We start from the raw sequence: 27,257 nt of genomic DNA, 5'->3' as shown, positions 1-27,257 counted from the left end.
AAGTTATTATTATTTTGTCTGGACCTGGGATTCTCCAAGAAGTTCCTAGTGAGTAAAATCTTCTTAAATGTAGATCAGCAATTGTTCTACAATTTGGTTTTAGAATGACGAGGACAATGAGAGGGTGACTTGTCCCATTTCACAAGGCCAATATGTATTAGAGGATAGACATGAATCTAGGTTGTCCTAATTGAAGGATGACTTCCATTCATTACATTATGCTTTCATTATCACTGTTTAATTTTAGTAAAGATCTACAGAGGGCCAAAAGCTATCAAGTTCATTTGAGTAATTAACATCTAATGGTAGAATATCAAAGAAGTAGTAGATAGTCAACACCTATCAACCAATTAATAAAGACTACTCCTAAACTAGCACTATTTCAAAACAGTTTAAAATTCTACTGCATCAAGGTCAATCTTGTCTTTTATCTTTTCTGTTCTGCCCTCCATTCCCTTCCTTACACAAACAAACAACTTAACACTAGGCACAATGACCATATACTTATTGTGACTTTTAGCTCTCATCCATAATTTTCTTCTCTTTTGGTCCATACCCTGGTCCTAGTCTTCAGACCCAGACAACACAGGTGTTACTGTGACGACAGTCACAACAGCAACAACAAAATGACATGGAATGTTGAGATGACTTACTCAAAGTCACTTGGTCAGTTTGGGAGCCAAAAAAATAATTATTTTCTCCTCAGACAAGATTTAAATTGAGAAGAAAGGAAAAATATTAAAACAGTAGAGAAAGGTACTTTCTTCGTATCTTTTGCACATGTGAACTTCCTCTCAAATAGTTTAAAGCATGTAAAAATTGACTCGGCCTCATGAAACACAGTAAAATATTATTCCAGCTTGAATGATGGGGAGACATGGTAAAATTAAATGATCTGCTTATTAATTTATTCCCCACTCTGAGTCAGAAAAGAGGAGAAAAACTAACATTTCTAGTGCTATGCTACAGAGTCAACTTAATCTCTAAACACTGTTGAACAAGAAAGTTTCTTAAATTACATTTAGGCAGTTGGGTAAACATGACAATCTAGCAAAATTTCAACAGATCCAAGTCAACAAGCATTTAAATCAAAGAACCTAAAATATAAAACATCTATTGGCATGCCAAAGGTTGGGTTCTATTTCTCTAAAGAAGGAAAAGAAGGATAGGGTCACTAACTCATTTACCCATGAAAGCAGATTATCCAAAATATGTTGTTCAAAAATGGTTTCATTTTTAACACTACCTGAATTCAATCTTTTTTTTTTCATCTTTGTTCTAGGGTCAAATAATGGGAGAAAGCTTAGATTAGCTTAGATTCTTTGTGACTCAAAAGTAGACAGCAGTAGTGGTTCTTTTATACTTTTTAATTAAAAATACAAGATTGGTTTCTCATGAACTTAAAATTCTAACACACTTCATAGCTTATTAAATGACTAGGATTAAATGCATTATCCAATTTTCCAATATAATTATTTATGTTAAACTATTATTATTATTATTAATACTTTACGTTTTCCTCCTACACCATCACTACAGAGGAAATAGTGATTTGTAAGTTTCATTTGCCTTTTATCATTACTTGTTATTTCCTCTGTTAATTTAGGTAAGCAAAAATGAAAATAAGTGTTATCTCATTTCTCAATGGCATATACTTATATTACCATTCTTCTTCTTATACTCTATTTTAATTAACAAAGTGGTCAAAATGAAGATGAAGAACAAGAAAAGCCATAGTCCCACAACTAAGAAAGTTCACAGCAATGGCAGAAACAGGACCAGAGCAGGGGACTAAGCAAGCCATGTCCTCATTTCATTCAAATCAACCAATTAGGCTGAACAAAAGGCCAATTCCAAAAGTTCTTTTACTTCAAAGGTTCTTGAGGGGGGGAGGGAATGGACTTTTGAAAAATCTATGGGATAAATCTACAAAGAGAAATAATTACATAGCAGCAAAGATCCAATCTCTTAGATGATATTAACATACATTTCCAAAGAGTTCAAAACATTATCAAGTCTTTGCAAGGAATATGAGAGAAAACTATACAACAAATTTAAAAATATACATCTGAAAAAATATTCACAGTATTACATCAAAGCCACAAAGAAGACCCCAATGATCACTAGGAAATCTACCACAGTCCAGTTTTTCTAACCCTAGTAGGTCCAAACTGCGTGGAACAATGTTACAGCCATCTGCTGCAGGTCTGAAAAATATTCTATCAAACCGTAGTTTACAAGTAGCCTCTATTGCCAAATTAGTGTTGGCTTGTGTATCCCAAGTATAACGGCAATGTTCGGGTTTGCCCAAAAACTCCCAAACATCCAAAATTTTTTCTGGCAAGCCACCTGATTTAGAAACCTAAAAGAGAAAGGGAAACCTTTGATCAAATTTTTTGTAGTCTAAAATAATCTGCTTACTTTGCTTAGATGCAACATTTAATATTAAAACAGTTAAACATTAGTTTAATGAACCCATACAAAATAGTTAGATGATTCAATGGGAAAATAACTCTGCTACATAATCAATCATAGGAAAAAGCACCATAGCTAGGTTGAAAAAAGGGTAAGTAAACTTAATTTTTGTGAAATTTTCTTCCTTTTCTTCATTATAGAGGAGGGATTCTTTGTTGTTTTTATTTTTTAATTTTTATTTTTAAGAGACTTGATCTCCCTATCTCAATCAGGCTGATGGATGTAGAAGCTGTGATCTAGAACACTTCTGCCCTGGGGCTCAGAGCATCATCATATCATCACTCAATTGGTTTAGCAGACTCCAGTTCAGAACTCTCAAACTTCAGCAATCCACCAGACACAACTTCCCATAATAGCAGGGATTAAGGAGAGTACTACATAGGCTTCTTGACTTACAGTCCATGAACATGCTTTAAAATTTTTTTTTTGATAATTGTATTTCAAAATAATAGATTTTCTGTGTAATTCTAAGTATTTTGTTTTATGGTCTGGAATGAAAAAGGCAAATCTTCAACTCCGTCTTAAATAAAAATTCAAAAAGTGATATCCTGTTTTTGTTCTAAGCATGCTCCAGTTATATTTCTCCTTCAAGATTCCTGCAGTTTTCCTAAGATTTACTCTATTTAATTCTCTAGAATTTTAAAAGCAATTACTGGGCATATGCTCCATGCCTATTATATACCAGGTACTATGCTAGACAATAGGGATCCAAAGATAAGAAACAATCATTGCCTTCTATTCTACAAAGAAGACAACATGCACGCCTCTAAGTCAGGCCAAAATAAATCCAAGGTGATTTGAGAACTCAAAGGTTAACAAAGCTGAGAGAATCAGGATAAATTTCATGAAGATGTAGCACTTGATCTGAACTTTGAAGAAAACTAGGAAGAGAGCCACAATTCATCAGAGCATCAATACCCAGAGCCTACTCTAATGAGAATGTATAAGGAGAGATCAAGCACTTTGTTTACAAAGCACTTTCCTCAATATTGTTTTGATTAATGTTCACATTATAGATAAAGAAATAAGTTTACATTGGTTAAGTGATATGTGCAAAGGCCCAGTCTAGTCTAGCTGTGGTCTGAATTTGACCCCAGGTCAAACCCAATGCTAAGTTCAGCACACATGGCAACAAGGACTGCCAGGAGTTCCAGAAAATGTTTGGTCTGAAACAGTATAAGATATGTGAGCTAAGACATAAGATTACTGGGACTGGAGAAGAAAATTATTTGTTTTACTTGAAGAGGCCTCTGGACACAGAATGGGAAATTTAATTTACCTGGAATTCCCTTTTACAACAGAGCACAAGTGAATAAACCCCTACTATTTGGCTCAATTTCACTTTTATGTAAACTACAGATCAAGAAGTAAAAAGTAAAGCCAAGTTTACCCCGACAATATTTATGGGGTCTTCATCCTATGACAAACATGGCAGATAATAGACAAAAGGCAAAACAAAAACAAAACAAAAAACACAGTTCTGTTTTCTAGGAAGTTTATATTTTAAAAACAAGCCTTTCTATTGGAGATACTTTTCACTTATACCATGCCTACTCAGATTCCTCTCAAGCAGTTTTTAATGGATTAGCTATAATTTGGGGGAAACTAGAGAGAAACAGCAGCAGTTTCAGTTGTTTTAAGCTCCATTGTGAGGTAGAAGCCCCACCATTTTCCCAATGGAAATATAAAAGATTCATTACATAAACTCAAGGGTCTGAGCCCTCAGGCTGCTTGGAGGCCATGACCAGCTTGACTGTACCTAATTCAGCTTTCTCTCCCTCACTTCCACTATACCAATTCTGCTTCAATCAGGGCAGATTTTACCTTCTTTCCTAAACATATCCTGCTGGGCATTACCTACAGCTCTTAGCTTACACACTTCCCTAAAAGCTAAGTAGCACAAGTCAAAAGATAAGTTCAAATCCAGCCTCAGTCCTTCACTGGCTGTCACAAGAACTATCTACTTCCTCATCTATAAAGTGGGAATAATATTGGCATCTATTTCCCAAGGGTGAGAATCAAATAAGATATTATTTGCAAAGTACTTAGCATAGTGCAAGGCATATAATAGGCCCTTAATAATGCTTGTTTCCTTCCTTCCCTTCTGATTTGGAATATCCTTTCCCACCTCCTCATTCTCTGCTTCTCCAGCTCTTACCCATCCTTTTAAGGCTCAGATGAAGTATCACCATCTCAACTCATAAGACCATGGATTCAGAACTAGAAAGAACCTTAGTTTAGTGCCCCAGAAGTTGTGGTCAAACATCCACGACTTGTTTGAGAAAGGATTGGTAGCCCAGGCTTTCTGACACCATATCTAATGTTCTATCCACAAGGACTCACTGCCACAGTCAAGTCCACATTGACTGTTCTCCATGCTGTGAACCCCTATTGCAGTTATTGTCTGAATGAGCTCTTTAGGTGTTTACTCATAAACTCTCAGATCATTACCTACTTCATATTTTGTTTCTATAACAAGATTATAAGGTCTTTATGGTCAATGACCATGTCTTATACTTTCTTACACACCCCATTTTACTTATAAGAGCATTTGGCCCATAGAAGACAACTCAATAAATAATTACAAAATTAGGTGCATAAAACAGATGGGTCTAATAGAAGGAGTCAAATTATCAAACAATTGTTGTAAAGTGCTCTCAAGTAGAATGTAAACTCTTTTAGGGCAAGGCCTGACTTGCCTTTGTTTTGTATGTATATTCCCAATACTTAGCACAGTCCCTGGCCCACAAGAAAGGCTTAAGAAATACTTGCTGGGGAAAAAAAAAAAATAGAAATATTTGCTGATTTGATTCACATAAGAAAAGCTTTCTAACAACTAGAGCTACTTCAAAGTAGAATAGACTTTCTTGAAAATAAGTCCTTTATTGGAGCTCTTCAAGTCAAGTCTGGATGACCACTTGTCAAGTAGGCTGCAGAGCCGATTCTTTTTTCAGTTATAGGCTAAAGTAGAAAACCACCAAGGTTCCTTATAAGTCTGAAATTCTATGATCACATAAGAGAAAAAAGATAAACAAATCAACTAGTTTACCACATGAAACATTGAAATGATACACTGTAACTCACTTCATGGTCCCTTAAATTTGTATCTCCTCCAAATATAACTGTAATTGACTCTGGAACCTCTTGCATTTTCTTCAGCACCATTTTTAGCTGATTCATCCGTTCCCGAGCATGGTTTCTGGTACTCTCAAAGTGTGAGTTCAAAAGGCAAAGTTCATTACCACATATAGTCACCTGTAACAGAACAGAACCCCCGAGTTAAGTTATAGTCTGACTACTTTAATATCCAATGTTAAATTTTAACCAGAGAAGAACTAAGGATTATTCAAAAGTTCACTAAATCATCAAATCAATATTACTATCAACAAATTAGAACCCTCATCAACAAAGATAAGAAGGTAAAAACACAGGATATAAAAAGAGGACAGTGTTTATAATAGAATTGGGGTAGAGGGAGGTCTAGAAGCCACATCATAAGGAGTTGGGAAAGAGAAAGTAGTAAGAAAGGGCAGTGAACAAATTTCTCAATAAGATCTGACTATGAAAGGGAGAAGAGATAAGAAATGAAATGGTAGGTAGTGCAATGAGTTCCACTCCTTTATCTTTTAAAGCTAAAATTGAAAAATTACAAAATTTAGGAACTGTTTATCTATTAACACCCCTGACAAGAAGTTAGCTTTGCCTCCAATCATCGAATTCCGTTGAAGAAAAAAGAAGCCACAACCTCCCAAGGTAATCCATTACACTTTTAGACACAACTAATTATTAGGAAAAATTCCCCTCTATCAAACCTAACTCTCAGTTCTACTCTCTGGAGCCAAGAAGAAAGTTTTCCTATGACATCAGCTCCTTTTCATGTGGCATTACCTCTAAGTCTTTGACTACATTGGAGGCCTTTTTCTGTCCATGCCCCTGAACCTATTGGTATCCCTCCTAAAATGTGGAAACAGACATAAGTGCCAGTCAGGATCTGACCAGGAGAGATACAGAAAAGCTACTACCCCTCTCACCCTGGCACAATGGCTCTTTTCATGCAGCTCAAGGTAATGTTGATATTTTGGTACCATGTCATTCTCATACCGAGCCCAGATAACACTTAAAACTTACAATTCTTTTCTTGTATTTCAGATCTTACCCCGTGCAAAATAGATTGCTACATTGCCCCTGTACCGCCCCCCCCCACACACACACCCTCTCTTTTCTCTCTCTCTTTCTGTGTACTCAGTCATTATTAACTGATTATTATTTGTGTTGTGTTAAACACTAAAGATACAGAGAAAGGCAAGATTGGAGGGAGGACAGGGATATAACTGGAACAGAGAGTATATAGAAGGGAGAAACGTATCAGGACTGGAAAAGGAGGAAGAAGTTAGATTTTAAAGGGCTTTAAATGTCAAGCATATTTTCTATTGATCCTAGAGATAAGAGGAAGCCACTGAAATTTACTGAGAAAAGGAGTGGCATGGTCAGATGTTCACTAGAAAATAATTTCGGCGGCTGAGTAGAAGATGGCAAGGGGCTTGAGGCAGGAGACCAATTAGAAGACTACTGCAAGAGTACATGTGGTGACAAGGGCCCATATGAGGGTGGTATCTATATGAGGAGAAATAGACATATGATGGAGATGTTGTGAAAGAGAAAGGACAATATTTGATAAGACTGGTTTTGTGGGATGAATATGAGTCAAGGATAACGCTGAAGTTATGAACCAGGGAGACAAGAGAATGGTGGTGCCCTCGGTAACAATATCTGAGAAGAGCTTAGGAGAAAGAGTGGCAATATAACAAGTATGAAATACGGTTTGCTTAATTATACATATTTATACAAGCAATTTTTTTCTCCTCCCATCCAATGGTAGGAATGGAAGGGGAGAAAACAATTTTTAATAGCCCAAAGAAATTTCTTTTAAGAAAGATGTTGGATTATATTTTAGACATGTTGAAGTTTGAGATGCCTAAAGACATCTCAGGTTCACTTTTGAGATGTCCAAAAGGCAGAAGATAATGCAGGACTGTAGTTCAGGAAAGAAGTGAGGAATGGATACATAACCTGAGAATCATGTGCACAGAGATGAACTCATGGGAACTAATGAAATCATCAACTGAAATTGGAAAAGAGAAAGGAAAAGAGAAAAAGGTTCAGGCCTTGGGAGATACCCACAATTAACGGCCTTATCACAAATGGAGATCAAGCAAAAAAGAAATTAACAAGGAGAACAATAAAAATATGTTTAATTGAATTGCCCATGTTTAACCTATTTTGGATTATTTGTTGTCTGGGGAGGGCTAAAGAGAGAGAAAAATTAAGAAAACAAGGTTTTGCAAGGGTGAATGTTGAAAACAATCTTTGCATGTATTTTGAAAAATAAAAAGCTATTAGTAAGGGGAAAAAAAAAAAACAAGGAGAACCAGGAAAGACCAATATTATGAAAACTTAAAAAGAAGAAACAGGTAGATGGCACAGTGGATAGAAAGCTAGGCCTGGAGACCTGAATTCAAATCTGGCCTCAGGCAATGACTAGCTGAGTGAGCCTGGACAAATCACTTAACTCTGTTTGCCTTCCTCATCTGTAAAATGAGCTAGAGAAGAAAAAGGCAAACCATCCAGTACCTGTGTCAAGAAAAAGCTTAATGGTAGGCCCCAAAGAGTCCAATGTGACTAAAAAGACTGAACAATAATAACACCCAGGAGAAAAGGGTGACTAGCAGTATCAAAGACAGCAGATAGGTGAAGAAAGATAGTTGTTCTTTTTTCTTTTTACTAAGGCAATTGGGGTTAAGTGACTTGCCCAGGATCACACAGCTAGTTAAGTGTCTGAGGCCAGATTTGAACTCAGATCCTCCCGATTTCATGGCTGATGCTCTATCCACTATACCACCTAGCTGCTTGAAAAGGATAACTGTTAAGTCATTCTTCAGTGGGATCAGTGGGGTCTTCTTAGCAAAGATATTAGATACTTTATCATTTCCTTCTCCAGCTCATTTTACAGATGGGGAACTAAGGCAAACAGGCTTAAATGACCTGCCCAGGGTCACACAGCCAATGTCTTTTTTGTTTATTAAATCTAATAATAAACATTAATAAGACTGCTGTGTAATGAGAGGTACTATTTGAGGTCCAAATGCGAAAAGTCTTCTTTACTTCCTAAAGAAAATGTCATTTGAATTAGTTTCATCTGATGCCTCCAGGAAAGCCACAAAAGCCATGCTTGCCAATATCTATCCCCCTCTACTGCCCTCTCCCTCAGATATTTTCTTCTCCAAAAGCTATTTGGTTAACTGAAGGTAATTACCATTTGATATAAAGGTATCAAATTATTTCAGGAAGCAAATATGGATTTAAACTAAATTCATCTCTCTCAGGAGAGATATGCAAAAGTTTATTTTGCTGTAGCAATCATCTAAACTGGTTGGAAAGTTTGGGAATGTTGAAAGGAATCTACTTTAAAGTAAAAAGCAAACTTTTATCAAAACACAACACAATGAAATTACAAAAACGAAGGTAATATTTTACAAGTTCACTTACATGCACACACAAAAGGTTTCTCATCATTTGGGTAGTTGGAAAAGGTACAATTTCATGGCTTATTAACTTCACTCTTGACTTCTTCAACATTACTACAGTGAAATAGCCATCTTCATTACCTTAAAATATTTTTTACAAAAAGAAAGTTCCATTCCATGAATAAGTTATTTAGAGTAGTGTTGTCAAATTCAAATAGAAATGGGAGTCACTAATATGCATGGAACTACATGCTGACTTAGTTTTAAAACATAATGTATTATCTATAATGGATATCTTATTATCTTTTTAATGGTAGGATGGCTAGGAGGGGGGAAATTTTGATCTGAAAATAAAAATTTTAAATTAAAAAGTTTCTGCTTTGTTGTATTATAATTTATTCTGTTAAATATTTCTCAATTATGTTTTAATACGCTTCAGCTGCATCTGGGAGCATTTGTGTTTGAAATTTGTGATCTAGAAAATTACTAAATGTTAGAATTAAGGACTACTAAAATTTCAAAAGTACTTTCTTGAATCCAACATATCTTCATCTTCATATTTTATCACACATTACACAAAGAACAGTTATAAATGCTCACATAGATTCTTTCAAGAAAAGCACTGCCTGTTAGTGTAATTACTCTCTATTTTCAAAGATAAAATCAATTCAAAAATGAAGTTGTTTCGACTTCATGGCTCCCAGAAACTAGTCATTTATCAAAAAAAGAATTTGCTACTGCTGACCCATTCTAAGAATTACATAATACTCACACTTCTCCCCAGTTACTATATAGCTAACATCAATGATTAAAATATTTCAACTAAGGAAAGAGACAATTTTCCAAATAAACGGGGTAAAACATCTTTTTAAAGAGGTAGATATTTTGAAAATCACTCTCTTAACAGGCAAACTAAATTACTGGAAAGGTGTTACCTGAAATAATTGTGTAACTGGTTGCTCTTTTCTTTAAGTAATTGTAGTATGGTGGAATCACCTCTTGAAGAAATACCACATCAGGAGTGTACCTAATTTTAAAAATGAATATTATAAGACTAATAACAAATATAACACGTCATGAAGAAATTCAAGGAAACAAACTAGAACTTACTGCTGTATAGCTGAGAGAAACACAAGCTGTCACTTTACCAGAGTTACCAGAATGAAGACAATGTTAACAATTTACTATGAAATTTATTGGCTACTGAAGAGTACTCATGGAAAGAAATTATAGCACCAACTATTCATTTTTCTAATACTGGAAAAATAAAATATATGGTTTTTATTAACATTATTCATGAAAGTTTAAAATCAAAGTTACCAATAGAGAATCAATTCTTCCTTTCCTTCCATCTAAATTTAAATATTCCAACTTAAATAAAATGAAATTTAAAAGTACAGTTCTCTTCCAAATATTTTACCTTTTTACCCATCTAACCTGTATTCTCAAAAATAATCCTGCAATTACTTCTGTTGAAATTGTTAGAATTATTAACTCTCCAATAATATATTCAATAAACAAGTAAGCAACATAAATGATCCTTGCCATGTTAAATGTAGTTAAAGATGTTAACTTCAAAAATGTGTCTAAATGTAATCCTCTTATAAGTTTTTCCATGGGAAATTTTGTATCCCAAGCTGTGATATTTTGATATTGACTTATGAGAACACTTGACATATTTTGCAAAAATTTTCTCATAAGCATTATATTCCTTCTATAATTATACTTTGTACTTTAAAAAAAAGTAAGTATTTGAGTATTAGCTATAAATACAAAAAGAGAGGCATTTTAGTGGAAAGAATTTGGGAATTAGCTTTCAGTTCTGGCTCTTCTATTAACTTAACTCTGTGACCAAAGACATTTACATACTTAATCTCCCTAAGAGATTTCAATTTTTATCTGTAAAATGGGGATAATTATACATGTCTGATATATCTCACAGCTATGAGAAAATAGATATGAAAATACTTCAAAATATTAGGTTGTTAAGCAAATGTATAGGATTACTATAATTGGAAGTTAATAATACTTACAAAGCTAAATATTCACACACGCCTCTAGCCCTATCTTGCAAATTGTGTATATCCAATCCATCAATATTCCATGTAATCAAAGAAAATGTACTGTCATCTTCTTTCTGGCCACAGTTCTCTACATCGACACAGATACTGTTGACATTATTTGTTGGTTCTTTTGTCAGGTCAACACTAGCAAGAATAGAAAGAAAAATAATTTTATAAATGAGGGATAACTTAAGAAATTTAGGAATTATTTTAAAAGCTTTTATTGCTTTCATTTTGCAGAGGAATATATCAAAATAGAAAAGACTTAAAGCATTTGTCTAAAGATATGCAATATATTCAGATGACTGAAGAAACAGTGAAGAATCTAAACTATGTTCTCTAAATCTGTGGTAGGCTAGTGAAGTCTACGAACCTTTTTAGTCTATTTTTAAAATGTATAATTGAAAGAAATACTAAATTTAAATTAGAATAAAAAATTAATATTTTTTTTCCCCATCCATGTCTATGAGACTCTTCAGGGAACTATGAAACACAGGTTAAGAACGTCTTCTCTACATATTTGACCATTTATGCTAGGTAGACAGCTATCTGAACATCCTTCGATAGTATGTTTAAATGCCATTAAATTCTGAGATTTTTGTGGAAGCCCAAACTTTCTTTCTTGTTCTTTGAGCTTATTATCAACTATTTTAATTTTTCTTCATCACGTTTCCTTTAGAAAATGAGATAGGTAGCGCAATGTGTATTATCAAAGGAATGTTTGTCATCTGTTAGAAAAAACAATAAGGAATAAACTAATCTGGATCCACTAGAATTTTTTGGTCACTTTCACAAATTAACAAATAATTATTATTGTTCATGCCTTTCAAAGATTAACTTAGGGAAAATTCATTAGCTTTGCTTGTATAATTGACTTAAAAGGTTAAAGACCATCGGATGAATTCAGAAAAGCCTGGAGAGACATGAATTGATGCTAAGTGAAATGATCAGAATCAGATCATTGTACACGGCAACAAGAAGATTACACAATGATCAATTCTGATGGATGGGACTCTTTTCAACAATGAGACGATTCAGACCAGTTCCAATGAAGAGAGCCATTCATACTCAGAGAGAGGACTGTGGGAAATGAGTATGGTTCACAACATAGAATTTTCACTCTTTCTGTTGTTGTTGTTTTTTTTTCATTTTTTCTCACTTGATTTTTCTTGTGCAACAAGATAATTGTATAAATATGTATGCATATATTGGATTTAACATATATTTCGACCATGTTTAATGTATATTGCATTACTTGCCATCTAGGGAAGAGGGTGGGGGAAGGGAACAAATTTGGAACACAAGGTTTTGCAAGGGTTAATGTTGAAAAATTATCCATGCATATGTTTTGAAAATTAAAAGCTTTAATAAAAAAAATAAATTATATAAAAAAAGGTTAAAGAATAATGAGCATATAAAACTATGCATACCCTTTGAGTGCCACTACTGAGTCTGTATTCCAAGAAAATTATATAAGAGGTAGAAGGACCTACATGCACAAAAATGTTTATAGGAACTCTTTCTGTGGTAACAAAGAACTGGAAAAATGAGTAGATGCCCATCAATTGGAGAATGGCTGAAGTGATGGTATATGAAGAAAATGGAATATTATTGTTCTATAAAAAATGATGAATAAGCTGATTTTAGAAACACCTGGAAAGATTTATATGAACTGATGCTGAATGAAACAATCGGAACCAGGAATACACTGTACACAATAACAGCAAGAAAGTGATGATCAACTAAAATAGACTTGGTTCTTCTCAATGGTTCAGTGATTCAATAGACTTTGAACAAAAAAATGCCACCTACATCATGAAAAAGGACTATAGAGACTGAATGTAAATCAACATAGGCTATGTTCACTTCTTTTTCTGTTTTGTTTTTCTCTCCCATGGTTTTTCCCTTTTGTTCTAATTTTTCTCTCCCAATATGATTCCTAAAGTAATGTATATTAAAATAAATTGAAAAAATAAATACCCAAAGACAAAATAAAATAAAGAGCAATGAGCATTCACGAAATAGCTGATTAAAAAAGTAATATACTGAACAACTTCTTATCTGATCAGGTGCTCCTCAAACCTTTCAAGTCATTTCTTCCAAGAACTTCTTTTGTCTCCCTAGGAACCAGTAATTTTTACTTTCTCAGATTCACATACCACTTTGTACCATTTTATGTTCCTATTTTATATTGCAGGTATTTGCATATGTGTCATGTATCTCCTTAACTAGATTATGAACTTCTTGGGTATATGTCTACTTCATATCACTGCTTCTTAGAAGTATAGCTGCTCAACAAATGTTTGCATAATTTTTATTCAGAGATGTCATGTAGAGTTTCTTTTTTTATGTGTTTGTATTCATTATACTTTTGGGGTTTTTTTGTTTGTTTTTATTTTTTGTTTGATTATGGCTTTTTATTTACAAAACAGCATTGACAGTTGCAAAACCTTTTGTTCCAATTTTTTCCCTCCTTCTCCCCACCCCATCCCCAATATGGCAAGTAGACCAGTACATGTTAAATACGTTAAATACAATATATGTATACATGTCCATACAGTTATTTTGCTGCACAAGAAGAATCGGACTTTGAAATAGTGTACCATTATCTTGTGAAGGAAATCAAAAATGCAGGCGGACAAAAATAGAGGAATTGGGAATTCTATGTAGTGGTTCACACTCCTTTCCCAGAGTTCTTTCACTGGGTGTAGCTGGTTCTCTTCAATATTGAACAAATGGAACTGATTTGTTTCATCTCATTGTTGAAGAGGGCCACATCCAACAGAACTGATCATCATATAGTATTGTTGTTGAAGTATATAATGATCTCCTGGTCCTGCTCATTTCACTCAACATCAGTTCATGTAAGTCTCTCCAGGCCTTTCTGAAATCATCCTGCTGGTCATTTCTTACAGAACAATAATATTCCATAACATTCATATGCCACAATTTATTCAGCCATTCTCCAATTGAGGGGCAACCACTCAGTTTCCAGTTTCTGGCCACTACAAAGAGGGCTGCCATAAATATTCTAGCACATACAGGTCCCTTTCTCTCCTTTTAAGATCTCTTTGGGATATAAGCCCAGTAGTAGTAGCATTGCTGGATCAAAGGTATGCACAGTTTGATAACTTTTTGAGCATAGTTCCAAATCGCTCTCCAGAATAGCTGGATGTGTTCATAATTCCACCAACAATGTATCAGTGTGCATCGGTAATTTTTCAACATTGACTCTTACAACAGCTTCTGTTCTAAATTTTCCCCTTCTTCCCCTCACCCTCTCCCCTAGATGACAGGTAGTCTAATACATGTTAAATATGTTAAAATATATGATATTAACTCTATTTTCAAAGAAATTTTTCCAGTTTCCTATGTATCCCTCGCAGTTACCAAGTCAAAGTTTTTTGCTTTTTTGGTTTTTTTTTTTCCCCTGGCTTTGTAACAGACAATGTCCTGGACATGGCATCAGGAAATCCTCAGTTTTAATTCAACCTCAGCTATTTATTAGTTATGTATTCCAGGGCAAAGTAATTGTCCCTGGATTTCAATTTCTTTCTCTGTAAATTGAGAATGATCATAGCACCTACCTCAAAGAACTGTAGTGAGGATCAAATGAGATCACTTAATCTAAACCAAGTGCAAACTTTAAAGCACTAATGAAAGTGATTGTTATTCCTTCTGAAGCTTTAGTACTTTCAACATGTTCCTTATCCTTAAAGAGAAATCAATTAACAAGAATTTATTAAGCTTTCACAAACATGCTAGATAGGTATGCTGAAGGTGAGGGTTGAAAATACAAAGAAAGGAGGAAAACAATAGGCCTTTGTCCTCAATAAGCTCACATTCTAAAGAAGGAAACACCAAGCAAAAAAATTGTACATACAAGACATATATGAATATGTATCTATATATACAGGTATATACATATATGCATGTAAATACATACATATACACATAAGTATAAATGAAAGGTAATGAGAAAAGGTATTATTGGGAGCTGGGGAAAAGAGTGAACCTTGAAAAGTCTCTGTTAGAAAGTGGGATATGCAACAAATATAGCAACCTAGTCTTTGACAAACCCAAAGACCCCAGCTTTTGGGATAAGAACTTACTGTTTGATAAAAATTGCTGGGAAAATTGGAAACTAATATGGCAGAAACTAGGCATTGATCCACACTTAACACCGTACACCAAGATAAGGTCAAAATGGGTTCATGACCTAGGCATAAAGAATGAAATTATTAATAAATTAGAGGAACACAGGATAGTTTACCTCTCAGACCTGTGGAAGGGGAAGGACTTTATGACCAAAGCAGAACTAGAGATCATTACTGATCACAAAATAGAAAATTTCGATTATACCAAACTGAAAAGTTTTTGTACAAACAAAACTAATGCAGACAAGATTAGAAGGGAAGCAATAAACTGGGAAAATATTTTTACAGTCAAAGGTTCTGATAAAGGCCTCATTTCCAAAATATATAGAGAATTAACTCTAATTTATAAAAAATCAAGCCATTCTCCAATTGAAAAATGGTCAAAGGATATGAACAGACAATTCTCAGATGAAGAAATTGAAACTATTTCTAGTCATATGAAAAGATGCTCCAAGTCATTATTAATCAGAGAAATGCAAATTAAGACAACTCTAAGATACCACTACACACCTGTCAGATTGGCTAAGATGACAGGAAAAATAATGATGATTGTTGGAGGGGATGCGGGAAAACTGGGACATTGATGCATTGTTGGTGGAGTTGTGAAATCCAACCATTCTGGAGAGTAGTTTGGAACTATGCTCAAAAGTTATCAAACTGTGTATACCCTTGATCCAGCAGTGTTACTATTGGGCTTATATCCCAAAGAGATTATATAGAAGGGAAAGGGACCTGTATGTGCACGAATGTTTGTGGCAGCCCTTTTTGTAGTGGCTAGAAACTGGAAACTGAATGGATGTCCATCAGTTGGAGAATGGCTGAATAAATTGTGGTATATGATTATTATGGAATATTACTGTTCTGTAAGAAATGACCAACAGGATGATTTCAGAAAGGCCTGGAGGGATTTACACGAACTGATGCTGAGTGAAATGAGCAGGACAAGGAGGATCATTATATACTTCAACAACAATATTATATGATGACCAGTTCTGATGGACCTGGCCATCCTCAGCAAGGAGATCAACCAAATCATTTCCAATGGAGCAGTAGTGAACTGAACCAGCTACGCCCAGAGAAAGAACTCTGGGAGATGACTAAAACCATTACATTGAATTCCCAATCCCTATATTTATGCCCACCTGCATTTTTTATTTCCTTCACAAGCTAATTGTACAATATTTCAAAGTCTGATTCTTTTTGTACAGCAAAATAACGTTTTGGTCATGTATACTTATTGAGTATCTAATTTATATTTTAATGTACTTAACATCTACTGGTCATCCTGCCATCTGGGGGAGGAGGTGGGGGGTAAGAGGTGAAAGATTGGAACAAGAGGTTTGGCAATTGTTAATGCTGTAAAGTTACCCATGCATATAACCTGTAAATAAAAGGCTATTAAAAAAAAAAAAAAACAGGAAAGAGAAACAAGAAAGGAAGGAAGGAAGGAAGGAAGGAAGGAAGGAAGGAAGGAAGGAAGGAAGGAAGGAAGGAAGGAAGGAAGGAAGGAGAAGGAAGGAAGGAAGGAAGGAAGAAAAAAGAAAGAAAAGAAAGAAAGAAAGAAAGAAAGAAAGAAAGAAAGAAAGAAAGAAAGAAAGAAAGAAAGAAAGAAAGAAAGAAAGAAAGAAAGAAAGAAAGAAAGAAAAGAAAGAAAGAAAGAAAGAAAGAAAAGAAAAGAAAAGAAAGAAAAGAAAAGAAAGAAGGATATGAGTTAAGCCTTGAAGGAAAAAAGAAAGTCAGAAGGCAGAGGCAAGGAAGAAGAGTATTCCAGGCCTGATGGTAAGCCAGTGAAAAGGAACACAGTAGAGAAATGAAATATTGTGAGGAACAGTAAGAAGACCAGTGTCACTGAATCTTAAGAATATGAAGAGAGGAGTAAAGTCTAAGAAGACAGAAAAGGGAGGAAGCAGACAAGTTGTGAATGGCAAGCACAAAGAGAACAGCTTGTAAAAAGCTTTAAAGGCCAGGCAGAGGATTGTCTATTTGATCTAGGGGTAACCATACCACTGGAATTTATTGAGTAAAAAGGTGACATGGTCAGATTTGTGCTTTAAGAAGATCCTTTTGGCAGAGGAGTGGAATATAGACTGAGGTTTGGAGAAAGACTTGAGGAAAAGAAATCTAATCCAAGGCAACTGCAACCATTCAGGAATTAAGGAGTGAGAGTGAAATAGGATGTGTAAACCTTGGAAATCATCTAGTTCAAAGGTAGTTGTGTGAGTGTAATGGAGTCATATGCTACAAGAGACTTTGTGGAAGATAGGAATAATCAGACTTGGCAACAGAATGGGTATGAATAGTCAATTATCAAGAAGTGAATCTGGAAGAATGAATTTGCACCTACATTCAAATTCACCTTCTTTCACTTACAGATAAACGTATATCCTCCCGAGTTAACCAAGTTTTTTTTTTTTTTTTAAACTTAAGAGTTCAAGTATCTCATTAGTAAAAATAAAGAGAATGGAATAGATTGGGGCTCTACACACCCTTCCTAGATCAAAAACCCCTGTGGAAGCTTAGGCAAACCTATATATAAACCTATATATATCCCCCCTCATAATGTTTCGTTTACTTACTGAATTGAAGGAAATGCTAAATTTGTTAGTTTAGTTAAAAAAAAAAAAAAAAAAAAAAGGTAATTTTTTCCCCCATTCAAGTTCCCTGGACCCCCGAAATTTATCTGATTTGGCCACTTAAGAGTGTGCTCCCCTCCCCCCACTTAAGAATCCCTGCTTTCCAAAGCTCCTTCCAAATCAAAATTCAAGATGGATGGATACCTGTTCTCCCTCTCAGATCAGCTGTAATCCTATATACCTAACTCGCTGCAAGGAAAGACGGATACGCACGCATATATACACATATATACGGTCGTTGCTCGGTAGTTTATGACCTGTACGGAGTTTTCTTGGCAGAAAATACTAGAGCCATTGGCTGTCGCAGATTAGAGCGGCGGGATAGCGACAGCCACACAGAGTGTTTAGGAGTAGATTTGAATACCGTTCTTCCGGGCTCTGGGCACAACACCCTACATGCCCCGCGGCACCTAGCTGTCTCCCTCCGTGCGCACATTTATGTATGCGTGATGCATATACACAAGCAAAGCCCGGATGCACCCTATCTTGCGGGTTCACAGCGCCGGCGAGGAGCAAGGGCTGCTTTCCGTTTTCCCCCCTTTCCATCTCCCGCCCTCCGTCAGCGCCGGAACGGGATTCGCTAAGGTAAACGTGCGAGCATTTGCTCGCGGACTCGGAGGAGAAGCACCGGCCCGGCCCCCGCTGTGACCCCTCCGACATCTCTCCCGGGGTCCCCCCGGCGCCCGCCCCACGCCCTCACTCACCAGACCCCCGCGGCGGGGGCGGGCGTCCTCGGCCTGGCGTCCGGCGCCCCCTCGTCCCCAGCCGATTCGAAGTAGGAGTTGAGCGCCCTCTGAAAAGCAAAGGCACAGGGATGGAGCGGGCCCCGCCCCGGCGCCCGCGGCCGGGGCCCCGGAAGGGGGGGCGAGGGCTTACTTCCATCCGCCAGTCGTTCTCCGCCAGGTACCACTGGGCCCAACCGCACTCGCGGCCCGTAATCGCGGCGAACTCGGCGCACTGGCGCTGGCGCTCCCGGACCACGCGCTCCTCCGGATCCGCCGGCGCCTCCGCGGCCTCCATCTCCGTAGCGTGGCCTCCCGGCAGGCTCCCGCGTAGCCCCGGGCCGCCGGCTTCCAGCCGGAGGCGCCGCTTCCTCCTCCGCCCCTTCTGCGCAGGCGCGCTGAGTCGCGCTAACAGCCCGGCTGGGAAACCGCAGCGCTTCCCTCCTCCTCCAGCGCCTCCCGCGTCCTTGGAGGAAGGGAACGGGGCGCCCCCCGGGCGGGGCTGGCAGGTGTAGGCGGGGGTGGCAGGAGCTGGGGCTGAGGTTCTGGCCGCTGCCCGGGAGTCCCGGAGGAACGCTCCGGAACGCGGGAGCCGCGGCCTGCGGGCACAACCGGAAGACACGGGTAGCACTGGGGAAACCCTTTATTTGCCCGGGCATCTGACTTTTGGAGTCAGTCTGGAGGTCGTGTTGGGAGCGTTGCGGCCGTGACCTGCCGCGGCTCCGAAGGTTAGCTGCAAAGGTTTTGTTTAATTTTGGTTTGTCAGTCCTCTTTTCCGTCCGCGCGGGGCCGAGAAGCTGAGCAGCATTTGGCGATGGGTCCTCAGGCTCTGCAGAACTTGCGGGAGATGATGAAGTTTCTCGTGGAGACGCGCGGCTTTGATAGAGTCATGGAAAAGGTATCGGAAGCCCCGGCAGAGCGCGTGCACGAGGGAGCGGGAGCGGGCATGCTGCGGCCCGGGGGTCCCCATCTCCGGAGCAGTCATCCCTCCCGGAGAGCCGCGGAAGGCCTCTTTCCTTCCGACACAGCTTGGTCCTATCGCGCCAGGCTCGTCGGTAACCAGATGGCTTTCTTCTGCACCACCTTCCCCCTTATCGTTGGTATTATCCCTGTTATTGGTATTTTTAGTCAAGCACTGACTAGTTAAAAGATTTTCACAGTTAGCGACCATGGAAATGGTACATTGATGCATGTCTGGAGTGAAGTAGAGAAATAGGTCATGTGAACTGAGTAGATCGAGAATCCTGGAAGCTAGTCATTAAAAGAGAGAATTCATGTTTATTCTGGGGGCCAGTGAGGTGGCAGCTCCCAGATTCTAGAATCCCTTTTCCATTAGGGATGTCTTCTCCACCACCCAATGAATCTCCTGTTTTCCATATTGCCAAGTACGGTAGAAAGGTGACCCTAGCATCTTTGAGACCACGTCTGCCAAACGGGAAAGGCCAGTGCAGTGTCTTTGTTGTCTGGCGACCCTCCCTACGGGGAGGCTTCTAAATAGTCACCCGGTGACCAGATTTGGGAACCACAATAAATCATCTGCTAAAATAAGGAATTTGTTGCATCACTGCGAATGGAAGGGCTGCCTATACTCCGTTCCAGACATGAGTAATCAAGTATATGGTAGAAGCCTAGGAAACTGGTACATTCCAGATGGAAGCACCTTGTCATCCATCATGTAGGATGTTAGTGACTTGAGTCAACATGTGAGACTTGAATTTGAATCCTGCCTCTTAATTCTGATGAAGTAAGGGCTTCCCAGTCAGAGAACCAAATAATGAGGTTAGTGGTAGATTTGGGGTCCAGAGAACCTTTCCCCTAGGATTCGGGGCAGGGTAGGGAGTTGTGGGAACCCCTTTTGGGGGGGCGCTGCGGTCCTTCCTAAAGGAACTTACAAACCCTAAAAGCTAGACTGGTAAAAGAAGTTTATTATAGGTACTGAGAAGTCAGCCTTTGTTTATCCTTAAATAGACAGCTGAATTCCGTGGTGGCAAGGTCCTGACAGAGAAGTGAAGTTTCTAGCAGAGAAATCCCGACAGAGAAGTATAATGTCTTGTTAGGGAAATAGGTGAGAAAGATAAAGAGAGGGTAATGCTGAAAGAGAATATCATTTCAGCACTGAGGGTTGCTGCGGGGTCTTTTACAGAGGTCAGAATTCAAGAAGACTTTCTCCTTGAAGGAGTTTCAGAGAGAGAGTTTCTGGGTTCCCCCTTCAGTTTCAGGCTCCCCTGGTCAATTCCAGTTCTATGACCATGACCGTGATTCACTTTCTGAATCGAATTTTAGCAAAGTATAAAGGGTGATGGTCTAGGAAAGTATCGAGGGCTCAGCGGTATAGTGATCTCAGTGAAGAAAAAGAATAGGATTAAAGGTTGTAAAGTGTAGAGAAAGAAACTTTGGTCAAAAATGGTCAGATTCTGTTTAAGCAGTTAAAAGAATTCATTGTTTATCAATGTAGAAATGGAACGTTTATGGGGGATGACATTAGAAAAAAACACCTGCTTACTTTTTTGTAAAAAAAAAAAAAAAATACCAATAATAGGGGTGAAGGTCAAATGACATGGATTTTAACTTTCATTTTAAATTTGAGTGCTTGAGGCTTGATAATGGATTCCTATTGTAGCTCTATTTTCCCTTTATTTTACCCATCTCAACTCTAACCTACCATTATCCTTACAGTGTCCCCCTCCAGATTTGCCCACTCCTCCCTCTCTGACCTTTGGAATGCTTGCTCTACAATGTCTAACATCCCTTATCTTAAACTTCTTCCTTTCTCCCTCCTGTCTTCTATTATTCACTAAGCTCTAAGTGCTTCCTGGCAATATTATTTCTCCCATCACCCTTTCAGCACTGACCACCCGTTCTTTTTATCATATTCCCCAACTAATTGGTCAAGATGGGGAAGAGAGGGTTTAAAATAGTCTTTGTTCCCCATTGCCACCTCCAGACTCTCATCCACCATCATTCATCAACTTATTTGAATTTTGTGATATCCAAATTTATCACTCAATCCAGACCACTGCCTCTTTCTTAAGTCATTTTTTTTTCCCCAATGAGTTGAGTGTCTGGTTTACAGTCTATCTCTTTTCCAACTTTTATCTTCATATTATAGGACTTCAGAATAATTTGGGTTTTGAGTTAGAAGTGTTAAGTGACTTGCCTTGCCTAGGGTCACACAGCTTGTAAATTTAGGAGGCTAGATTTTTAACTTGGGTCCTCCTAGCTTCAGGGCCAATACTCTATTCACTCTGCCACCTAACTGGCCCCCAGAATAAACATGAATTCTCTCTTTTAATGACTAGCTTCCAGGATTCTCGATCTACTCAGTTCACATGACCTATTTCTCTACTTTACTCCAGACATTCATAAATGTACCACTTCCATGCTCACTAACTGAAAATCTTTTAACTAGTCAGTTTTTGACCATATTTGACTATTTCCACCTTATACTTTATAGCCTTTAACCCTGGTCTTTTTCCTCAAAGAAACCAATAATCTTTCTATGCCAATATTTCTCCAGGCCGGCACTCCTATACTGACTAAAATCTTCTCTTTTCCAAATCTTGATTCTTTGGTGAAACAGTTCAAACAAAAGAAATACTTTTGCCTTTCTTTGTATCCCCAGGGCTTAACATAATGCCTTGGTATATAGTAAAGAGTGCCTCATGTATGCTTACTTGCTGATTTTTAACACTTTGGAGTGTATCCAGACTGTAGCTTCATTCTGGTAAATAGGAAAAGTTCCAGATGAGTACCCCTTCCCAGTCAGCAATGTAGATTAGCAATTGTACTGAAAGAATTGCCTGGAGTCCTAAGAGGTCAAGTAAATTTAACCATGTAACAGAGACAGTATGTATCAGAAGCAGGTCTTAAACCCCAGTTAAGCATATTCCACAGATACCTCTCTATCCATATTATACCAGCTCTAAATAACATGGCCAAAATTTAATATGTTTGTTAGCCCTCCTGAAGGACCAGATAGGAGTTCTATAAACAGGAATTTCCGCAAGATTTGGTATCTGGTATAAAAACAAACTTAATTTCATTAATGATTTCCATTTACAATTGAGGATTTTAAATCATATTTGATTCCATTTTCTTAAGAGTTTTAAAGAAAGATTGTTTTCTGATTCGTTTAAATTGTCATCCCAACCAGATTGTAAGTTCCTCAAGGTAAGGAATACTGTGACACCACATACAGGCACATCACTTAAAACACAAAATGTTTAGTGGAGGATTCATTGACAAGCTGAATTGGCACCCTAGAAGTGGGGAAAAAAATGCTCATAAAAATTATTTCATAAATGGTGATTGTTGTCATATCAACAATATTGAATATGGATGCATTTGCAAAGCTCTCCAGCAACAGCTAAATATTATACAGGTCGTAAGTGTGAGGATGCTGTTATTAGCTTCATTTGTCTATGCAATGAACATGTTATATCAACAATAACTTTTGTTTACTGCTTTAATACAAGAAATACTTTTGTGTCTAACAGAATTGTATATAACCATTTTTTGTTGAGGCTGTTTTGTTTTGTTACTTTAATTTTTAATTCCTTAAGATTTTTTTTAATCTGTGATTAAAAATTTATGCAATATTTGGGAATCAAATTTAATGCCTGATTCAACTTTGGGTTCACCCAGAAATACATTGTTATTATTTGATCTGATAAAATTATGCACTGATTTAGTGAACAGCTTTCATTTTTCTGGTACATTTAGGTTAATATCCTTTCTACAAGTCCTGGAAAGGTGGTTTGTGAAATGAAAGTTGAAGAACAACATACCAATAGGATGGGCACTCTACATGGTGGTTTAACAGCAACTCTGGTAGATGTTGTATCTACAGTTGCTTTGATGAATACAGAAAGTGGAAAACCTGGAGTCAGCGTGGACATGAATATAACGTATGTACTTTATATTTTTGCTGAGGCAATTGGGGTTAAGTGACATGGCCAGGGTCACACAGGATGTGTTGAATATCTGAGGCCAGATTTGAACTCAGATTCTCCTGATTTCAGGGCTGGTGCTCTATCCACTGATCACCTAGCTGCCCCACTTAGTATATTTTTAATAACAATCGAGATAAAAGACCTATTAAGATAAAACTAAATTTGAGAAATAACTAGTTTTATAAATTTCTAGATGCAATATGGCTTTAGGTCTAAGAATAGCTACCCTGCCCATGAAAACAACCATCTTACCCCCTAATTTATATATTGCAAATGGAAAAAATCTCAAGACCACCCACAGAATCCTAACTGGCCTATATTTAAGCTATAAATTTTACCACTGTGTATGTTGGATACCTTATTTTCTTTCATAAGGATAACTTCATATACAACCAAGTATCGATAAATTCCACAACATCCATCCAGTACTATAAGTTATCAAAGTAAATATGGAACATTACCTCAAAATAAAATCCCAAAGAAAAAGAATTATGTTGGAAATAGTTGAAATAATAGTAATATTTTAAATAAGGACATCCCTAGCAAAAAAGAGAAGATAGAAATTAGGTAGCTTCTTGGATTTCTTGCATCTTTTCCTGAGCCTATGAAGACCTGCTATCTGTAGACATTACTAAAAGATCCATTTCAAGAGTAGAAGAAGGATCCATACTTTTGCCGTTGAGGAGAGGGTATTCAGGTCAGAATATCTGCCAAATGGCAAATATATAAACTAGAATCAAACCTTTTCCCATAAAGGAATAATTATTTTTTTTAAAATGAAACATACAAGCATAAAAAAGAAAAATGCTGGTCTAAACATCAGAAAAATGTGGATGGACTTCCACACTCATCAATAAAAATAGGAAGAAACAAATTCTTTTAAATTGTTGGCTAAGGTTACAAATACACTAGGGCAGGGTTCAAGTTAATGCTTTTTTTTTTTTTTAAGTTTCTAAAGTTGAGAAGGAAAGGTTTTTCTTGGTTCTTATTTTATTTCATCTGAGCAAGAAATGGTATTAACACTTCTTCCTTCCTTGGACTCGAGCATGGTTCTTAACCAAGCAGTCTATCCCTTATCCCTCATTACAAAAAAAAAAAAAAAAAAAAATTACTCCCTAAAAATTTTTCAGCATAATTTCGTTCTGTGAAAGTGTTCATATCCAAAAATATCAGCTGGGCAACCTCTGGAGGTAGCTGTCAAGCTGATTCACCTGAAAGGGAAATTAGGCTAGTCCGAGTTATTTGTACTTAGAAGTCATTTCAATGAACAGCAAATTCAAATGTGCCACAGTGGCACAAGCACCGGTAAGACTTTTATGGTATATTGAGGTTTGTATTCCATTTTAAAAGTCTAAACTTTTTCTTTATTAAATTGGTTCTATAAAATTAAAATGTAATTAAAATAATAAGTGGAATCTTTTTTTACTTTGCCCCAGAGTCTCTTGTTGACAAGAAAAAGTAGTTGCTTTTGAAATAGGGCAGCAGGGACTCTGGTGAGGGGGAGGTTAATATATAAAAACTATTTTCATCACAATACATATATAACCAACAGAAATAAATCATTAGGGTTCTCAGTTTTTAAGAACTTAAAGGGGCTTTGCCAACAAAGAAATTTAAGAATTGTTGCATTAAGGTTAAGAAGATAAGTCTATGGGGACAAAACAGAAATAATTTATGTTCCCAATGGTATAAAAACCCCTTCTTAGAAAGTTATTTTGGTAAACATATCTTAAAATTGTGGTTCTACTTTCAGTTAAATTTAGGCAAAGTCACTTAATCTCCTGGAGCTTCAGTTCATCTTATGATTTTGTAAGGCTTCCTAGATCAAAACTTTAAAAACTTTTTCCACTCGCAACTCCTTTTCACCTGAGAAATTTTCATGTGATCATGGATATATAGGTATGTAAAATCAAACATCTATTGGTAGTAAATCAATTCCTCTACCTTCACATTCAGCTAAGAGATTCCATATAGGTTCATGAACCAGTTTTAAGAAACTGGGTTCTAGATGACAATCTAGGTAAAGTAAAAAAGGTCTTTTACTGCTCTAAATCTATTTTAGAATGAACAATGCCTAGCAGTTGTGAAGTGAACTATTCCTGTAGTCTTGTCTCTTTCCATTAATTATGTCTGTTATGTTTTTATTCAAGATATTTGTCCCCAGCTAAAATAGGAGAAGAAATATTGATTGCTGCTCACATTCTGAAGCAAGGAAAAACTCTTGCCTTTGCAAGTGTGGACCTGACAAACAAGACCACCGGAAAGTTGGTAGCACAAGGCAGACACACGAAACACCTAGGAAGCTAAACATACCTTTTCTTTAAAGCGGTTTTACAAAAAGCAGCTGGTCATAATTTCATTGTATTTGTTTGAACAAGTAACCTATTTGTAAAAGCTTAACTTTGAAAATAAATGATTTTAGCTGTGAAATTCTGTGAAAGCTGTTCAAGAAGCAAAAACTATCTAAAACTGAAGCAGAATATCCAGCTGACAACTGTGGTGGGGTACTATAAAATGGAACTTAGTTTTGGACAAATGTATGCAGGGGGTGATCCCTTTTAGTTATAGAACTAATCAACCTTACATGACTCAAAAAATACAAATTACTTTAGTGGAAGGTGAAAATTGCAAATGTTCAGGGTCTAAGGATACCATTTTAAAAACTTCATTATCAAGGGCACCAAGTCAAAAATGTAGATTGTAATAAAATGTAGATTATTAATAAAACTCTCATTTCCCTCAACATATATACAGGAAAGTAGATTTTGGGATTTTATCCCCATATACTGTCAAATTTCCCATTTTATCTATATGTAGGAAATTACCCATCGGTGTAACAGAAAAATTCAAAAATCTCATTCCTTAAATAATTTAAATCTTGTTAAAAATCTTAGGTAAATATGGCTATTGGAGCTTCCACTTAAATTCATTAACTGAGTCATGTGGAATCAATACCTTGAGGCTCTCGACATAAGCCTTTAATACAAGATTTGAGTAGCTTTCCTATTTTAGAAGAAAAAGCAACTATTTGAATATATACTTAGTTTAACTATAATTTTCATTTTACTTTAAACATGAAATACTGTAACATCTAAAATGAAATGTTTTAAGATTGACGTTTAAAAAAAGTGAGATAATAAAGTAATGGCCAATAAGGCCAGCATTACAATTTTCTCAAGTTGATGCTTTAACCACATGCCAGAGTAAATGAAAGAGGATAAGAGTTTTGGCCTTGGAGTCAGGAAAATACTAATTCAAATCCTGTTTCATATGCTAAATATGTGTGATCCTAGAACAAATAATTTAAACTAATCAGCCTACTCATTTGTAAGATTATAATAAATAGCACCTACACCTCAATGTTGTGAGGCTCCAATGATTTTTATAAAGCATTATATAAATAATAGAGAAAACTGGTTAAAGTCATGCAGAGCCACTATGCATCAGATACCAACACCTAAACACAGTTCTTCATGACTTTTATGGGAGGCATCTCTTATGCCAGCCTGCCTTCTCAAACTACTTGCTATAACCAATCATTATATATATGTTTCACATGAATACAAAGTCAGATAGCTTTCTCACCTATTTTATTTAGATCTGTTTTTCCAATTCCAAACAAAAGCTAAATATAAATTTGAAACAGGTAAGCACTAATTTTTACCCCAAGGGAGCAGGCTTATACAAATTTACTCCAATAAAGTACTTAACCCTTAAGCAAAGCCTTCTTC

The 27,257-nt window shown here is 36.7% G+C and overlaps 2 protein-coding genes across 3 annotated transcripts; one reads left to right on the top strand and one right to left on the bottom strand.

The window, feature by feature from the left end:
* Nucleotides 1–425: 425 nt before the first annotated feature.
* TDP2 (tyrosyl-DNA phosphodiesterase 2) lies at nt 426–18,950 on the bottom strand. The gene is made up of 7 exons (XM_012541607.3): nt 18,729–18,950; nt 18,557–18,645; nt 11,033–11,206; nt 9,935–10,026; nt 9,022–9,140; nt 5,560–5,730; nt 426–2,362 (listed from the first exon to the last, which is right to left on the bottom strand). The coding sequence occupies exons 1-7, from the start codon at nt 18,870–18,872 to the stop codon at nt 2,081–2,083; spliced, it is 1,071 nt and encodes a 356-aa protein (XP_012397061.1). The 5' UTR covers nt 18,873–18,950; the 3' UTR covers nt 426–2,080.
* On the top strand, nt 18,216–26,886 carry ACOT13 (acyl-CoA thioesterase 13). Of its 2 annotated transcripts, XM_003760129.4 has the most exons (4): nt 18,221–18,437; nt 19,341–19,472; nt 23,297–23,481; nt 25,677–26,886. In XM_003760129.4, the coding sequence occupies exons 1-4, from the start codon at nt 18,327–18,329 to the stop codon at nt 25,831–25,833; spliced, it is 585 nt and encodes a 194-aa protein (XP_003760177.2). In that variant the 5' UTR covers nt 18,221–18,326; the 3' UTR covers nt 25,834–26,886. The 2 variants fall into 2 exon arrangements, with proteins under 2 accessions (XP_023352083.1, XP_003760177.2); XM_023496315.2 differs by lacking the exon at nt 19,341–19,472 and having other exon boundaries at nt 18,216–18,437; nt 25,677–25,851.
* The last annotated feature ends 371 nt before the right edge of the window (nt 26,887–27,257 follow it).

This window comes from Sarcophilus harrisii, chromosome 1 (assembly GCF_902635505.1).
Source record: "Sarcophilus harrisii chromosome 1, mSarHar1.11, whole genome shotgun sequence".
Classification (NCBI taxonomy): Eukaryota; Metazoa; Chordata; class Mammalia; order Dasyuromorphia; family Dasyuridae; genus Sarcophilus; species Sarcophilus harrisii.
This window is presented reverse-complemented; position numbering and strand designations above follow the sequence as displayed.

Excerpts from the sequence above, each read along its gene's own strand:
- ACOT13 (XM_003760129.4), top strand. The coding sequence starts at position 18,327 with ATGCACCCTATCTTGCGGGTTCACAGCGCCGGCGAGGAGCAAGGGCTG. Across the intron at positions 18,438-19,340 it reads CCGGAACGGGATTCGCTAAG|TCCTCTTTTCCGTCCGCGCG; the intron begins GTAAACGTGCGA and ends TTGGTTTGTCAG. Across the intron at positions 19,473-23,296 it reads TTGATAGAGTCATGGAAAAG|GTTAATATCCTTTCTACAAG; the intron begins GTATCGGAAGCC and ends TGGTACATTTAG.
- TDP2 (XM_012541607.3), bottom strand. The coding sequence starts at position 18,872 with ATGGAGGCCGCGGAGGCGCCGGCGGATCCGGAGGAGCGCGTGGTCCGG. Across the intron at positions 9,141-9,934 it reads CAGTTACACAATTATTTCAG|GTAATGAAGATGGCTATTTC; the intron begins GTAACACCTTTC and ends AAATATTTTAAG. Across the intron at positions 5,731-9,021 it reads GAAACCTTTTGTGTGTGCAT|GTGACTATATGTGGTAATGA; the intron begins GTAAGTGAACTT and ends GTTCTGTTACAG.